Genomic DNA, 18,217 nt, shown 5'->3' with positions numbered 1-18,217 from the left:
CAATGCTGACTCAGTGCTGTAATTCGGCCTGAAGCCGGACTGAGAATAGTCCAGGCTACCAGACAGTTCGATAAAATTCGAAAGATGTTTATTCACATGCTTCTCCCAAGTATGGAAGCAAAGATATAGGTCTGAGGTTAGAAAAATCCGTCCAAGGGATAGAGGGGTTTTTCCGAATAGGTCTTACCAGTGCCTTTTTCCACTCCAGTGGAACACGGCCTAGCGAGAGATTGACAAGGCACTGGATCCCAGGACCGAGCGCCCTGCCAACCACCGGCATGATTCTGACTGGAATAAGGTCAGATGGACAGCCACTCTTGATTTGGCTCACTAGGTTTTCGACCTCTTTTAAAGAGATGGCAGGAACGAATGTGCTACTTACCAGTATGCATCTGTTCTTGGCATGTAGGGCTGCTAATATTCATATCTGTGCATAGATCGCCGCCTAGTGTTGGGTCCGGATGATTGCACATTGTTGTCCTGGAAGAGTCTTCGAAGTATCACGAGATAGGTGGCTCCTCCCCTGGACTACAGTGCGCATGGGCATCGACTCCATCCTCAGATTGTTTTTAGCCATTGTGGCCAAGATGGAGTGAAACTAAGTGAATGATGACCATGCTAGAAGTATATGTGAATTCTGCAGCTGCTACAGGCGCCGGGGAGGAGGGCAGGCGATATGAATGTCAGCAGCCGTACATGCCAAGAACAGATGCATACTGGTAAGTAGCATATTCGGTTCGAGGCATGTGGGCTGCTGAATTCATATCTGCGCATAGAATACATAGCAGTCCCCCCATTAACGGCGGCCGCCCGTGCCAGCTGCAGCAGTTTGGAAAAGTGTTTTTAGAACAGCCTGCCCTACAGCTGCCTGCTGTTTGGAGTGCACATCAACACAATAATGCTTTGTAAATGTGTGTGTGGTAGACCATGTGGCTGCTCTACATATGTCTTCCAAAGGAATATTTCCAAGGAAAGCCATGGAGGCCCCCAACTTTCTGGTGGAGTGGGCCCTCGGTGGAAAGGTGAGAGTACGCTTAGCTTTCAGATAGCAGATCTGAATACATTTAACGATCCACCTAGCTATACCAGCTTTGGAAATGGGGTTACCTTTGTGTTGTGGCGCAAAGGCAACAAAGAGTTGTTTAGTTTTCCTAAAATCCTTGGTCCTATCAATGTAATACATCAGGGCCCTTTTGACGTCAAGGGTGTGGAGCATTCTCTCCGCCAATGACTCAGGATTTTGGAAGAACACAGGTAATTCAATAGTTTGGTTAATATGGAATTGAGACACTACTTTAGGAAGGAATTTAGGGTTAGTGCGAAGCACCACCCTGTTAGAATGATTTTGAATAAATGGCTCTTGGATAGTTAGTGCTTGGAGCTCACTAACTCGTCGCAGTGATGTAATCGCTATAAGGAAAGCTACTTTCCATGTCAAGAATTGAATCTCGCATGAATGGAGTGGTTCAAAGGGGGGACCCATCAGCCGGGTGAGGACCACCTTGAGGTTCCACTCCGGAGCTGGTGGAGTCCGCGGAGGAATGACTCGCTTGAGTCCTTCTAGAAAGGCCTTAATGGCAGGCACCCTGAAAAGTGAGAGGTGCTGCCTCTTTTGGAGATAAGCAGCCATTGCGGATAGATGTATGCGAATGGAAGCATAGGCCAAGTTACATTTGTACAGATGGAAAAGATAACAAATGATGTTCTGAATAGATGCATCTAGCGGGTTAATGTTGTGGTCTGCACAAGAAATGACAAACCGCTTCCTTTTTGCCGCATAGCATGCTCTTGTGGTGGGCTTTCTCGCCTCCCGGATGATGTCCATACAGTCAGGTGGCAAGTTTAGGTAGCCAAACTCTAAGACCTCAGGAGCCAGATCGCCAGGTTGAGCTGTTGCGGATCTGGATGCTCAATGTCGCCATGGCTCTGCGTCAGAAGGCTGGGTGTGAGGCGTAGCCTTTGATGCGGTACCACGGACAGTTCTAGAAACGTGGTGTACCATGGTTGGCGAGCCCACGTTGGAGCAACCAGGATGAGAGTCATCGAGTGCTACCTGAGCTTGCGTGCCACCAGCGGTATCAGAGGTGCTGGGGGAAAAGCGTCCGCAAACTTGCCTGACCAGTTCATCCATATCGCATTGCCCTGCGACTGTGGGTGTGGAAACCTGGCGGCGAAGCTGCAGCATTTTGCGTTCTTCCTTGTGGCGAACAGGTCTATCTCTGGATGACCCCACTTTTGGAAGTACGGGTGGAGGACCGATGGATGCATCTTCCACTCATGCATTTGGTGGCTGTACCTGCTGAGCAGGTCCGCCATCTGATTGTCCTTGCCCGGGAGGTGTTCTGCCATGAGCAATATGTTCCTCCGAATGGCCCACTTCCACATGCTCTGAGCCAGATTAGACAGCTGCGGAGAGTGTGTCCCTCCCTGCTTCTGAATGTAGTACATGGCCGTCATGTTGTCCGTCCGGATCAACACGACTTTGTTGCACAGATGAACTTTAAAAGCCTTTAGTGCCATGAAGATTGCCATCAGTTCCAGAACATTGATGTGCATCTTCCGTTGCTGTTGCGTCCATAGTCCCTGCACAGTGTAATGGAGTACATGAGCTCCCCATCCCTGGAGAGAAGCGTCCGTTGTCAGGATGATCTGTGGCACAGGCTCTTGGAACGGTCGTCCCTTGCAAAGGTTTTGTGGATTCCACCAATGCAGAGAGTTGTATGCCCGACCGCTCACCAACACTAGGTCTTTCAACTGCCGGTGAGTCTGAGTCCACCGACGTGCTTGGCACTCCTGAAGCGGACGCATATGTAGTCTCGCGTGCGGGACTATGGAGATGCAGGAGGCCATCATGCCTATCAACTGCATGAACACTCTCGCTGGAAGCGAGTGTTGGGGTTTGAATCGTTGTATCAGCGATTGAATGCTGCTGACCCTCACTGAATTTGGCTGTGCTGTGGCTGCCAGAGTGTTTATCGTCGCACCCAGATACTGCCGTATGTGGGCGGGCTGGAGGTGGGACTTTGGGTAATTCAGTGAGAATCCCAGATCGTGAAGGAGGTGAATGGTGTGGGACACGTGAGCGGCACACTGCTCGGCTGACTTTGCCTGAATGAGCCAGTCGTCCAGATAAGGGTAGACGTGAATGTTCTGTCTCCTTAGGTGCGCCGCCACTGTCGCCAGACACTTTGTAAACACCCTGGGTGCCGTGGTGACTCCGAAAGGCAAAACCTTGAACTGGTAGTGTTGGTTTTGGATGGTGAACCGGAGGTATTTTCTGTGTGACGGGTGCAGTGGAATGTGAAAATACGCATCCTTTAGGTCTAATGTTGCGAGAAAATACCCCTGACTGAGCAACGGGAGTACTTGCTGCAGGGTCAGCATATGGAAGTGCTCCGATAGGATGTACTGGTTGAGGGGTCTGAGGTCCAGTATGGGTCTGAGGGACCCGTCCTTTTTTGGTATCAAGAAGTACAGGGAGTAAACTCCTGTGCCTCTTTCCTGCACAGGCACAAGCTCTATTGCCCCTTTTTGCAGCATGACGAGGACTTCCTGCTGCAATAAGTGCAAATGCTCGGCGGACATAGGACGGTGTCTTGGGGGTATGTTGGGTGGAGTGGATGTTAACTCCAGACAATAACCGTACTGTATAAGCTGTCTGACCCACCTGTCTGTGGTGATGGTTCTCCAGACCGGCAGGAACTGCTGAAGTCTCCCCCGACCGGTGTTGTGTGGTCGGGGGGCAGTGACAAGGCGTCACTGTTTGCTGGTGGCAGAGGATCTGGAGCTGTTGTTTCCACGACCCCTGCCTTTGGCCCTGTTTCCAAGATATCCACCTCGACTTTTGTTGGTGTATGTGGACTGTGTGTTGCCTTTGTAGTATTGACGGTGGTTTGGGAGAGCTGGCCTCTGGAAACGCCTCTAGTGCTTGAGCGACGAAAAGGCCCACCCCTGAATTGCTGGGACTGTAAGGCACCCATGGACTTAGCAGTTTCAGTGTCCTTCTTAATATTTTCTAAGGTGGTGTCAACCTCTGGGCCAAACAGGTGATCTGGATTTACTGTTTGATTAAGGATGGTGGTCTGTATTTCTGGCTTAAATCCAGAGATTCTCAGCCAGGCATGTCGTCTCAGCATGACACTAGTATTGACAGCCCTGGCTGCTGTGTCAGCCGCGTCCAGTGCACATTTAATTGAAGCATTAGAGATCAGCTTCCCCTCTTGAATAAGCATCTCAGCTGCCTCCTTGTATTCATCTGGCAGGTGTTGCAACAGGGTCTCCAGTGTGTCATAGTGTGCCCTGTCATACCTCGCAAGAAGCGCTTGCGTATTGGAAATGCGCCAGATATTGGCCGCTTGTGCTGCCACTCTCTTCCCTGATGCCCCAAACACCTTAGATTCCTTGTCTGGGGGAGGAGCATCACCCGTTGTCTGAGAATTAGCCCTCTTCCGGGCATTCGAGACGACAAGAGAGTCCAGAGGCAACTGCCCTTTAATGTAGGTAGGATCAGTAGGCGCTGGTTTATACTTTTTCTCAATCCTAGTGTTTATCACCCTGGCTCTGGTAGGCTCTTTAAAGATCTCCCCAGCATGTTTTATTCTATTCTATTCTATAGTTTTGGTAAAGCGCAAAACAGCTGCCCCAGCGAAGAGGCGTCCCGGCGCTAGAGAAACCACAGACCCTAGCCTGAGAGTTGAAGGTGAAGAGGAGAGTTAGGGGGAGGGGACACCTTTCAACATAGGCAGAGTTTTGACAGTTCTCTCTGAGACTGAAAAGGTATCAAAAAGGAAATCGACGTCAATAGGGTCAGCATGGAGCTGGACATTGTGATTCTTAGCCGCCCGTTCAATGAGGGCATTGAACGCTGCTGAATCCTCTGTAGGGGATGTCTTCACAGAATAAAGTTGAGTGTCTTGTCCAGAATGAGGATCACCTGGGTCAGCACCAGCAGCCCAGGGCTCATTGGTATCATCAGGGTCTCATCATCGCCCTCCCCAGCGTCCACATCAGAGTAAGTGGGCGAGACATCATGAGTCTGTGGAGAAAGTAGTTCCACAAGGACAGGAGTGGAAGCAGAGTCCTTCTTTCTTTTTAGAGGAATTTTGTAGGACTCCATTGGTTGTTCCGGGGCAATTTTCCGCCTGTTTCGGCACCAATACAATGTTCTTGTTGTTCTTCTACCGAAGATTGCCGATGCTTCAGGGTGGAAAGCACCGTCAACGACTTCGGCACAGAGGACACCTTCTCGGTGACGCTGGCGACGACTCTAGGGGTGAAAGCCTTCGGCGCCACCTTCGGCGGCAACGTGAAGTGAATGGGCGTCGACGCCTTGTGAGGTTTCTCGACCGGCTTCGAAGGTGGAGGATCTCTTGGTCCGACAGCGGAGGCCTTCTCCTTGATGCGCTGTAGGGAGTCCGTCACTTGCTTGGTGAAAGCGGCGGACGGGCGCGCCGAGTCGACGGGATCCTTCGAGGCCCCACTAGGAGTGGACTCTCGGGGTGCGCCGCTCTTGGCCTTGTCATGTTGACGCGGAGTCTCGAGAACCTTCGGGTCACCGAGGCCCTTGTTGGTGTCGACCGTCTTCGGCACCGATTTACTCGGCTCGACCACCTTGACTTTAGTCTTCGGCGCGGCAGACTTCATCTCAACGCCCTTGACTTGAGCCTTCGTATCGACAACACCCTTCTGCTTCTTCGGCGCCGAGGGCTCAGAGGCCTTGGATCCGACCAAAGTAATGCGCACTTTTGGTTGAGGCGGGCACCAGTGCTGTTGCTTGTGTCGAGACAGTAGGTTTCACTTTCGGTTTCGATTTTCCCGGGTGCGGCTCAATAGTAATGTCCATGGCCGAGCCCGAAGGCGGGGCCGTAGAACCCATTGTAAGATCTTGGGTAAGGCCTAGTGGCGATCCCTCGACCTGAGCCTTATGAATCGGTACGGCCCCAGTGTCAGTGCGAGGTAGCTCTTCGTCCGAGCTATCCTCCAAGGCCCCAAAGGCCCCGTCGTCGTCCCCTACCTCGTCGACGACTTCTTCAGCCTCAAACATTTCGGCGTCCGCGTCGTAGTTGTAGTCGACGTCTGACGCGGGGTTCGACAGGATGTCACCGATGTCCCGGTTAGCTTCTTCCTCGACATCCCCGGCATCGAAAATGTCCGCAGGCGCCGGTGCAGTGTGCTGGGCCTCCTGGCGCGCAGCAAGTCGATGCTTAAGCGTCTTCTTGGACCTGAAGCGGGAACAAGCCATGCAACTGGCTTCGTCATGGTCCGGCGACAGACACTTGTTGCACACCGGGTGGAGGTCGATGTGGGGATACTTCGAGTTGCAGACGGGACATCTCTTGAAGGGACTTCGGTCCATGATGAACAGTCGCTAGGGTCTAAGGCGTCGACTGGGCCTTCCGCGCCGAAAGCACGCGGGTGTATGGAATCCGGCTCGGAACTGAGCTGGAAAGTAAGGCACCGAAAGCAAGACTATACCGACGAAGAAAACTAAAGACCTTTTGGCCTTAAGAAAGTTTTTTATCGATTCCGACTAGAGGGAACCAATATACATCCGAACCCAATGGCGGAAAAAAACAATCTGAGGATGGAGTCCATGCCCATGCGCACTGTAGTCCAGGGGAGGAGCCACCTATCTTGTGATACTTCGAAGACTATTCCAGGACAACAATGTGCAATCATCCGGACCCAACACTAGGCGGCGATCTATGCACAGATATGAATTCAGCAGCCCACATGCCTCGAACACATAGTAAGAACCCCAGAGTTCACTCCCTTCACGACCTGGGGCAGAACTACATGCCGACTTATAGATAGATTGGAGTTGGTAATTTTCTCGTAGATCTTATCTATCTTGTTTGTTAAGTAATGGGAAATATTGTCACATAGTTGCTGCGACAATACATCAGAACTCTCGCAGGCTGCTGGTTTTACGAAGGTCTGCAAAATCTGATACAAAACGTTAGGAGCATTACCGCTGCTGAAAGTTGGGAAGCAATGTAATTCTTGCGGGCTGCTCTGATAGCTTTATGATAGACGGTTAGGGCCATCCAGTAGCAGTTCCTGTCAGCATCCAAATGGGATGATCTCCACACCTTTTCAAGCTTCCTGCACGCTTGTTTGTGAGACCGTAAATGCTCAGAGAACCATACTTCCTGCTTTTGTGCAGGACGTGGTTTATAAAGTTTCAGAGGAGCAATGGTGTCTGCCACTGTATGGATTGCCAGTTTATATTTGGTTAGAGCCCACTCAATATTCTCGACGGGAGCGATGTAAGGCTCTACAAACCTCTCCTTAAAAACCTCTTGGGTCATATTATGCCATTGTCTCCGCCTGATAGGTAGCAGGCCCACAGCCACACTAAAGTAAAAAAAAAACAGAGTATCACAGCAAAAAATGGGGGTGGCCATAGGAAGCAGACCCTACTCTCCTACATGGATGACTTGGAAAAAGTCTTCTGATAGGAAGGAGATGAAAGACTGTTAGGTGTAGGGTTAATTGATGGAATATTGAGCCCACGATATGGAGCTTTGTGACGTCTAACATCTCTGTAGGTAGTACCATACTGATAAGATGGATGGTGAGAATTGATCTTTAAAGTACCTGTTTATACATGTAGTCCAGAGGGGCGCTCTACTACTATACTGTGGTCTAAATATCGACCTCCAATAATATTGCATCCAATATATCAGCCTTACCACTATATTGCAAGTAAAGTCTAGGAAAGTGGACGAAGAGTTAAGAATACTGAATATATGCATATCTTGCCATATAGAGGAAGGCAATGACCTGGATGCAATATTTTTGTAGTTCTGTCTATTCGACCGCAAAAGTGACATGCAACCCACCAGAGGCCACCTCCCCAAGAACATGGGAGGAGATCATAGTTACAAATTACCAACATGGATGGTGTAAGAAGAGGACATTAGAGTTAGATGCACTGCACAATCTTTCATTCTATGAGAGCAGCAACAGTTCTCAGTGATATCATTCCCAAAAAATTTCTTTAGAGGAGAAATCATCTCACCAATAAATGCAATACCAAATGAAAATTAGAGGCCTACACAACATTCCATTTCTAATAACTTTGGCGCCAGTTGAGAAATCTGCGCGAAATTTTCAAAACTCGTGGGGCGCTCCGGTCCGCTCCTATCCTGAAAGTTTCGGGGTGATTCGGCAAGCGGGGGCGAGAAAAAAGGGTGGTCCCAAAACGTGTTTTCCCAATGCAATATACCATAGGAAACTTTAGACACGGCTACAGCCTGAACTGCTGAACGGAATTACCCCAAATTTGGCAAAGAGGTAGCCCTTGGTTCAGAAAGAGGCCTTTTTGTTAAATGGTGTAAATCTATTCAGTAGTTGCTGAGAAAATCAAAAGTAAAAACCGTATATATATATATATCTATGGCCGTGGAGGATCCACGCACCCTCCCCATCACGAGCTGTATGCTAATTGGCTGTCAACACTCCAAATCTGGAAGTGTTTGCAGCCATCTTGTGCCTCAGTAGCCCCCTAGCCCGTTTGCAGATGGGAACGAATTCCCCGCGAATACTGGGGGTCCCTGGGGGCCAGCTATCCCACCAGGAACCTCCAGTATGCGCCAGCGGGCTGCGTTGCAGAGAGGTGTTCTGAGGCCACACCCCTTTTTACACCTCTCTGCAACGCAGCTCTGTAGCGCTTACTGGAGGTACCTGGTGGGCTCAGGATTGAAGAGGTATTAATTCCACAACTTAAAACGCGCCACAGGGCGTGTTTGCACACGTCACCTCAGGCCCCACCCCCTCCCTTTACCATTGTGATAGAGGTTTCAGACCTCCTGTCACCCTAATATAACCTTTGATACACAAACTCAAAAATAGAAACTAAATTTTTCAAAACAATGGACATACCAATACCACTTACAACACACCTTTTCAGTAATTCCAAAATCTATACACACATCCGCCAGAGAAACGTTTAAAATTGTTAACCAGCTCCTCAAAGTTCCGGCTCCAACCTTGGTTCATAACGACCCCGTACAAAAATGCAACCAGCTAGCAGAATTCTTCGACGCAAAAATTCGGAAAATCCTTGATAGCCTCCCTCAATCCTCTGTCACATTACCCATTGAGGCTCCCTCCTCTGGCCCTTCCTGCCCTCAGTTTGAGGCATTCAGCTGTATTTCCAGGGAAGACTTTTGCAACATCCTATCCAATATAAAAAGTGGTTCTCCCTCTGACCCAGTCCCGATGCATATTCTAAAACAAATCACGAGTACTATTGCCCCAGTAGCCACAGAGCTACTTAACGCGTCATTTTCCTCGGGCATAGTGCCCCCGAGTTGGAAGCAGGCCAAAGTCAAAACGCTCTTAAAGAAACCGGGACTAGACACCTCCGATTTGGCCAACTTTCGCCCAATCTCCCTTCTACCTGGACTGAGCAAAGTGGCCGAAAAGGTAGTGAATAGGCAGATCTCAGAGTTCCTGGAGTCTAACCACCTCCTAAGTGACTCCCAAACGGGCTTTCGCCCGGGTCAGGGCACAGACACCGCCCTCTTAGCGGTGACTGAAGAGGTAAGACGCATCTTGGATTCAGGGGGATCGGTAGCCCTGATCCTCCTGGATCTAAGCGCTGCATTCGATACCGTAGACCACGTAGTGCTGGCCCAACGCCTTGCCAAGCTAGGCATTACAGGCTCAGCCCTTAAATGGCTGAAGTCCTTCCTGGACAGTTGATCCTTCAGGATATGGGAAAATGGTTCTATGTCCAATTCCACCCCCTTCCAGTGTGGGGTGCCGCAGGGCTCCTCCCTCAGCCCCACACTGTTTAATGTCTATATGGCCCCGTTAGAGAAGGTAGTAGCCCCATTTGGGATCAAATCCATCAGCTACGCAGACGACACTCAGCTTGTCGTCTCGCTGTCACAACAAGGGGGCTGCCCGGATGACCTCCCGAAATGCCTTACTGCCATCTCCTCCTGGATGTCTAGCTCAAAACTTAAACTGAATGGAGCTAAGACCGAGATCATGTTTCTGGGCAGTCAATTCACCTCCCTGCCCCCTGAGCTGTGGCCCCCCTGCATGGGGGACCTTCCTCCCCCCAAGGAGAAAATTAAAAGCCGAGGGATCTGGTTTGAACCCCAATTAACCTTTAAGACCCACGCGCAGAAGGTTGCAGGAGGTTGCTTCGGTCTGTTACGAGCAGCCCGGAAGGTTCTCCCCCTCCTTCCTTTTCAATCTAGAAAGCTACTAATCCAGGGCCTGATTCTGTCCAAACTGGATTATGGCAATGCCCTCTTCCTGGCTGCTCCTCTTGCCACTATCAATACTCTCCAGCGAGCCCAGAACGCTGCGGCCAGGTTGCTCATGGGGGCGCCTAGACGGGCATCAGCCAAACCATTGTTAAAGGCCCTCCACTGGCTCCCAATCCAAGAGCGAATCACTTTTAAGTCACTCTGTATTGCCCATAAGACGCTGCAGGGTAAAGGCCCTCCGGCCTTGAGAGGACTGATTCGCCCCTATAAGTCGGCCAGGGTCCTCCGCTCAGACAGGGAAAATCTGGCCATCATACCAAGAGTGAGGAAGGCACGCACTGGAGGCCGCCGGTTCTCGCTGAATGCATCAAATAAGTGGAATGCCCTTCCTAGAGACCTCCGGTTGGAACCCGTTCACCTTAGATTCAGAAAAGCTCTCAAAACCTTTCTCTTCCCTACCACTCCCTAAATCCTTCCCCTCTTGAGTTCACTGTGTTCAGGTCAATTTCAGCGCTGGGACGCTCCAGGGCAGCCATGCGCTCTATAAATCCAAATCTAATCTAATCTACATCCACTCATTCACCAACAGTCCTATACAGTCACTCATACATGTACTCACTCATCATATGTACTTGTACACCTATACATCCTGTTAGACAGTGACACTCATCCATAGTAACTCACACTCATAGTCACACATGCAAAGTATCAGACATCCATTAAATTGCATAAACCGTGATACACACACCACCACACTTAAGCAATCCCTTATACAAACACATACTAATTTATACAGGAACTCTTCCAATCTCTCACTCTCGCATACACTCACTTATATACACTAAAACGCGCATATACTACTTTAAAACATATGTAGTTACTCATAAAGACACTTGAGACAGTCATTCACTCACTAACACACCCATACACGCACTCATCCCCCCATACAGTCCTGCACACATGCTGTCTTCAACACATACAGTCACTCATTCATGCATCTATGCACTACGTAATACCCCCCACCGAACCATTCAGACACTCATACTGATACTCAAAAAAACAACTAATAACCTATATAGACACTCATGTAGCTACTCACCAACACATGCAGCCAGTTATACACAAAGTAAGAGACTGATGCAGATATTTACATATTTAAACATTACTCACTAATCCATGTATTCACTAAGATACACTTAATCAGTCAGTTATACAATTAATAAAAAAAAAAATCATCCATTTAGACACTTGTAAACCCATTTATTCTTCCATCGACCTTGAGATATACATATATAAAACATATTTAATTTTCAGAAAAACACACATTCACTGGATGATGTCATGAGTGATGTCATTTGAAATGTCATGAGTGATGTCATGAGTGATGTCATTGACCATGTCATGAGTGATGTAATATGTGACGTCATCAGCAGTGCACTGCGGCCACGCGAGTTATAGTTAGCTGAACTAACTATAACGGGGGAATTTCAATGGTTTTGTACGAGCAAAATGTCCAACTAACTAAAACGCCCCTGAAACCTATGGTTTTTTCTGTGAATTTCTAAGGTTTTCTAAATGCTAATTCCTAATTAAAACGTGCCTGAAACCTATGGTTTTTTCAGTGAATATATATATATAACGTTTATCCACAGTTGACACCTACCAAGACTTGAAATTGAGTAAAACATGAGTGCAGTGTGTCTCAAGTGTAACACCACAAAAAACCCAAAAAAACACCTCCTCACGGAGTCATAAAAGAATTAGATAGAAGGGTCTCATCGGGACTTGAACATGATGGGACAACTGTGCAGCCAGTGTACTATGTGTATAAGTAAGTTCTGGCTCGACGTAATCAAAGTGGTGAGTTAAAAGTTTATCCTTCAGTAGATAATATTGTACTTACTCAGGGTAGTCGTAATACCCCTGAGTAAATGTGATCTCTGGGGACCCATCTGGTCTGTTCGTTGTTAAAAAGATGTTCTTGTGGTAAGAGAAACAAAGCCCGTGCACTGGTATACTATGGGACAGGCACAGGGAGCAGCAAATCCTCCCGATGATAGGCAGCGCACCGGGGTGAACATCACTCTCTCACTGGGCTTCCCTTCCAGGCTATCTTTCATGTTCAGACAATTCTGTTGTACTATTTACAGCGGACAGTACGTTTCCCAAGATATTCACAAAAGTAGTCATTTATTTAACTGATGAAATCCACAAATTAATTTTATTACAATATTTAACATGGAATATTGTTAGCTCAATTAGTCAGTTAATATTATTTAGTGAGAAGTATACAAAGATTTTGTTATAGGTTATTCCTTATCACAGATGTTTATTTAAAGAACAGCAGTGGGGGCAGACTGGCACCCGATCCACCACACAACTTTCCCTCATGATCCTATCATGATCTTATTATGATCAAGGGCTTAGACCACATAACCTAATTTCAGTGATAAATGGGTACTCTGAAGAGAGGGGGTCAAAGCCAGAAAGGAAAGCTTTCTAGAGCCATGAAAGGAGAGAATATTTCTTTGATGACATGTTAGTTTCAAGAGTGCAGAACTTATTATTGACACAGAGTTAATTCCAATGCATCTGTCATTTGATGGATAACTAGCATACTTTGAGCTAGTTAGAACTATATGGTTTCTCCGATGGAGGCCACCAATCAGAATGGCCACTGCATTATGTGATTAGTAACTGTGTGGCAAACTTAGTGTTTCCAAGACCATCAAAGAGGTAGTGTTAGTAGGACTTAGCTGTGGATGGGGAGGTCAAAGGTTTGACACTGCAGAAAGGCTGCGGGTGACAAGCATTGTTTCCAGAGGTGCGATGGGCGAGTACCTTCTGAAGAACCATGAATGATGAAAGTTCAGTCCTTCGTGGGCCAAAGTGAGGCTGTGGAAGAGGATGTGGTTCTATAATTCTTATTGCTGGGCAGCTGCATTTTAGAGGTACTTCGCAGAGGGTAAGAGGTTTGGACATGGGTTGAATTTGCTCATTTGCAGTATAACAGAAGTATACGTCTGAGGACTGTGACTACTAGGTCTTGATTAAGACATGGTTGGTATGATGCAGAACACCAGGACATTATTAAGGGGTGCACAAATGTAGAGGGCAAGGTATTTTATTAGAGCATTTACAAGCTAGGTGCAAACAGCGACAGAGTGCGGGACCTTTTGCAATCAACGCACTGGGCTATCGAAGGATAGCCAGATGTACAGCTGCCACAACCTCGTCTTGGAAGGTGTGCCAATCAGGAAAACAACTATGAACTCACTTTGCACCTCCTTCTATTGCCAAGCCAGACATGTTACAACCTCGATCTACTTTCTCTTCTCCCAAAAATGGAAGGTATGCTCAACTAGCTAAGACTGTACGGTTCTAACTCCAAAATCAGAGATTCTAGAAAAGGAAGCTTAGGCTAGATTTTTATTACCACTCTAGGTCTGTCTTTCACTTGAGGCCATTTTGACTATGGCTTTGTCACAAAAAGTGTTCCTACATGGGCTTCATGAGGACATTTTGTGGAAAAGCATTGTTAAATAACAATAGTGTCTATCGAGTGTTTTCTTTCTTTTTATTTGGACAATAGGAAAGTGCCAGTTGGACGCAGGAGAGAAGGGCAGATCAGAGGCGGTCAGAGAAGCTCAACGACTGTCACAAATATTCCTCATGGCAGGAAATAAGAGAACATATTTCTGAGGGTGGGGGAAAGCACCAAGTCATTCACTTTACCTCTGGGTGTAACAAAGCATTGCAAACCACTATTTTGTATTTAATTCACACACAGTGTGGAAGTTACACGAGAAGGAACATCTTCAGTATTAGTGCTCATCACATGCCCATGATCACTCAGTGCTAAGATTTCTCTTATGAATTTTGTAAACAGAGGAGGGGCCACCGTGTAAATAGACTACTCATACATAATACATTTGTTTAAAGAGAGGGCCTTTAGCCAAACAGAATATTAATTCCTCAGGGTTTCCAAGGATAAGGAGTCACAACATCCAACACGTGGTACTGAAGGAAGCAAATGGCAAGCCCTATAGAGTGTCAGAGAAGGTAATTTAAGATTAGAACCTGAATTACATATGCTTGTGCTTTGTGTAGCCTCTTTCTTAGTGGACTGAAAATTGTATTTTACACAAATTAAATCTCCTTTCCTAGAAAGGCTGTTTTTACAAACTAGTCTCTCAGTCTGTCATCTCTGTCATGCATATTTCAATAGCATGGCTTTCATGGCCATCACCAATGCCCATGCCTACTTCAGTAGAGTTCACCTAATCCCATTCAGTTTAGATTCCTGGAGCTAGATACAAGATTTGCCACAATGTGTACTTACCTGTTCCTCGATGAAGCTTGCATACTCATTCTTCATGCCGTCGTAGGCTCGGAAGTTTCGAAGCATTATGGCCATCTGTACAAGGGAAATATGTAAGGATAAACTACTACCACAAGCAATTCCAAACAATTCATAAACATTCCCAGACCTGATCTGTAATCTATGTCCGGAAGACTCGCACACCCACACAAATTTAAATGTTGGCACACAAGTGTGCGGTCTATAACACCCAGCCATGTTTGAGATTGTCCAAAAGTGCAAGACAACTTCAGCGCACATCCAAGCAAATTATGTGCAAGGGGAGACCCATGTGTACTTCTAGGCTGAGACGCTCCTACAAAAATCAATGGTTAGAAGTGCGCAGAAGGGAAGATTGTAGCTCAAGGCTCTACACAGTGCAGAGGTTGTGCATCTGCGAGAGCACAACATATCTTCAGGAAAGGCCTAGAGGACTGCTGGGTCATGGGAGCTCAGCCTGTGAGGAAGGAGCAGGAGCCGAAGATCCAGTGTGCACACGTAGGAGGTGTTGGGTGCAGAATAATATGGGGATTCCAGTGTGCACATGACCATTCAAGGATTATGCGATGATTGATGTCACAAACTAATGATGTAATTAACGGGCATCAATGGAAACCGTACAGGCATTCTGGGCAGTGAACTCCCAATGGGATTGTTGAGATTCTTCAAACATGACATGCTTGGAACACCTGACGGTATGCGGGGTGGCACGCCAATCTATGAAGGCAGCGTAACATGGCAGGAAGCGTAAAAAGGAGGGTGGAACAAATGAAGATCATGGACAATGCGACGGAAGAAGGAGGGACGGTCAGCATGAGCAGTAGGAAGGCTGAGGTTTGAACATCAGAGAAGGACAATGATCTGAGTCCAGGACTCATGATGCTCTGTGCTTACTGGAACATTTATGAGGAGAGTGAAAGTACCTAATAGTGCTCATTCATGTCAGGGGGGTGGTGTGTGAGATCGAGCACAGGCAGATGCTGTGCTACAAGTTCTGTGCTATTACCAACATTTCTTGATGTACTCAGAATAATACTGTTCATTACTGATTACTTAAATGGAATGGTCAGTGAAAACCTGCATCCTTCATTCCACAGATAACACATTTTACTCTTCCCATGGCAAAAGGATTGGCAACAGAAATGACCTATATTAGCCCACCATTAGGTTTTCTGTCTCTTTCTAGGGATAACGTCATTGGCTGTGAGCTCAAGATACCTTAAAAGTAAAACGTGGAAAGGTAGGACGCTGGAAAGGAGGAGAATCACAGGAAATAAAAGAGGTCTTTGAGGAGAGGGTAAGGGAGGGGGTTAGAGAAGAAGAACTCTAAAACAGTGGAGAGATATTTGCCACAGAACAGAAAAATACATCTAAAAAAAAGATAGGAAAGAGAGCTAGAGAACAACAACAGAGACATCTAGATCATTAGAGAGATAAGCAGAGGAAAGGGAGAAAAAAATGGCACCCGTTCAAAGTGTATGATGGACAGGCATAACAGATATCCAAGGACAAAGCATACAGGCTGTTGGAGCTGGGAACAGCATGGACACAAAGGATGTTGCTCATAACAGAAAACAAAAGAACAATACACATTACCTCTAAAGGGGAGGAAAAGCTATACTCATTTTTCTTTATCAGCTCCACAAATTTCTGGAGGAGAGGAGAATGAAAAAACCCACAAATTAGAGCACAATCACAACTCCGAAACCAAAAACATATGCATATTCTGCTAGTGTAAGGCAGTGAAGGGAAACATTTTGATCAGTGCTGGGCAAGGACAGAAGAAACAATAAATTGTCTATTGAGTTACTATCATCACAGGTGTGAGTATCACATCTTTTGGACCTTTCTAGCATTAAACGGATTCAGAACTCCAATTTTTAAAAAATGTTTTAAGTTCTTTATTAAAGAAAGAAGAAAGTACGGTACATCAGTGTAATAAGATAACCTCATATCATATAGTACATTGTCTCACTTATGTATAACACCTTCCCGTACCAGCATTGGTGCAAAATTAACCCCCCCCCCCCCCCAATTAACTTCAATGCAGGTTCAGAAATCACATTGAGCAGTTCAACCATGACAGTACAGTATATCAGCATACAATGTAGGCAGTGACTAACATCCTCATATACGTGGTCTAGACAAAACAATCTAACTGGGCATCATAGACACTACAACATTCCAGACTTGGTGCACCAAGTCTAGCTTCAGCTAGCAGAACAAGGAGGCCCGTGTCTACAGTCACATGGCATTGATGCTGAATAGGGCTACTCATTAGGTAAACTCCCCTGTAGGGTTGGGGATCCAGTCTCATGCTCTAACTCCAGTGCGGTCTCACCCTCGTCTCTCCCATCCTCTGCCTCCTGCGCCATCAGATAGGAAATTATTGGGCCCCAAATATCTTTCAGGCGTGATTTAGTGGGTAAGAGGTCTGCATAGTTGTGCATGTGTTCCTATCAGGTGGCCATTGAGTGAACCCAGTCTTTGAATTTGGGAGCGTGGCCTCTCCCCCAGCAGCATGCGACTTGTCGTTTCGCCAGTAACAACCCCATTGCTGGGAACTTTTCATGAAGTGTGTTGACGGTTTGGATCAGTCCCAAGAGAGCCAGGAGCGGGCATGGAGTTACTCAGACACCTATCATGTCCGAGATCTCATCAAAAGTCTGCGTCAAGAAGTTCGCCACCGGGGAGCAACCCCACGCCAGGTGAAGGAAGTCCGCACCCTCCCGACCACATCTCGTGCAATTGTCATTGTCCCTTAGTCGGAATCTATTAAGTTTAACAGGGCTGTGGTATAACCGGTGCAGAAACTTGTAATGAATTAAGCGCAATCTGCTGTTGCTAGTAATGACCTCTGTCTGTATTCAGCTGAGTTCCCATTGGTTATCAGTCAACGGGGCATCCAAGTCCCTGTCCCATTCATGCCTGGCCTGGATAGTGTGGGGAGGCGGTGTGTTCTGTGTGTGCTTATATAAGAGGAAAACGGCATGGTGGGAGGGCTCCGACTGCAGGAACGCATGTAATGGAGCAAGTGTGTCCGGTTCTGCAGGAAAGTCGGGGGTGACTGCCTTCATCCTTTGTCGGAGACGAGTGTATATGAATGTGTCCATTATCGTTGGCGTACGTGTTCCAAAGATCTGCTCCCTAGTGCGGAACTGCCCCGCCACGTAAAGGTCCCCCCGGTATGGTACCCGAGGCTGTTCAGCATCCTTCGACATATTCCCTCGCTCGTCACCTGCAATAAGGGATTTTGCAACAGGGACTTTTTGGGAGAATATAATACAGGGCTGCCCAATTTGCGAGCAATTTGGTGCCACACCAGTAGGGTGCAGTCCACTATGGATGGGTTGCGCCCATGCTCCTACACTGCTGTGAAAACGTAACCCGACGGAGGCATCGGGGCCATGTAGCCATCCTCAACTACCAGATGCGGCATGAAGGGCAGTGGGTGGAACCAGTATATTGCTTTATGAGCCTGTGCACAATAATAATAAGTCTCAAAGTTCGGGACATTTTACCCTCCCTGGTGGTATGGCAGCATCAGCGTGCTAAGGTTAAGGCGTGCCTGCTTCCCACCCCATAGGAGCCTCGTCAGTTGGAATCTGAGTGTTTAAAAAAAGAAACT

The 18,217-nt window shown here is 47.3% G+C and overlaps 1 protein-coding gene across 1 annotated transcript in view; it reads right to left on the bottom strand.

Annotated features, from left to right (window-relative positions):
* The window catches only part of LOC147703614 (RING finger protein 112-like), a 279,448-nt gene that overhangs the window by 57,208 nt on the left and 204,023 nt on the right, over positions 1–18,217 (bottom strand). Inside the window, exons 12-13 of the mRNA XM_086931948.1 lie at positions 16,186–16,239; positions 14,572–14,646 (exon numbers count right to left, since the gene is read on the bottom strand). Coding sequence (XP_086788074.1) covers positions 14,572–14,646; positions 16,186–16,239 — 129 coding nt within the window. The remainder of the gene's footprint in view (positions 1–14,571; positions 14,647–16,185; positions 16,240–18,217) is intronic.

This window comes from Lissotriton vulgaris, chromosome 7 (assembly GCF_964263255.1).
Source record: "Lissotriton vulgaris chromosome 7, aLisVul1.2, whole genome shotgun sequence".
Taxonomy (NCBI): Eukaryota; Metazoa; Chordata; class Amphibia; order Caudata; family Salamandridae; genus Lissotriton; species Lissotriton vulgaris.
The sequence above is the reverse complement of the archived record's forward strand: the minus strand, read 5'-3'. Positions and strand labels throughout refer to the sequence as shown.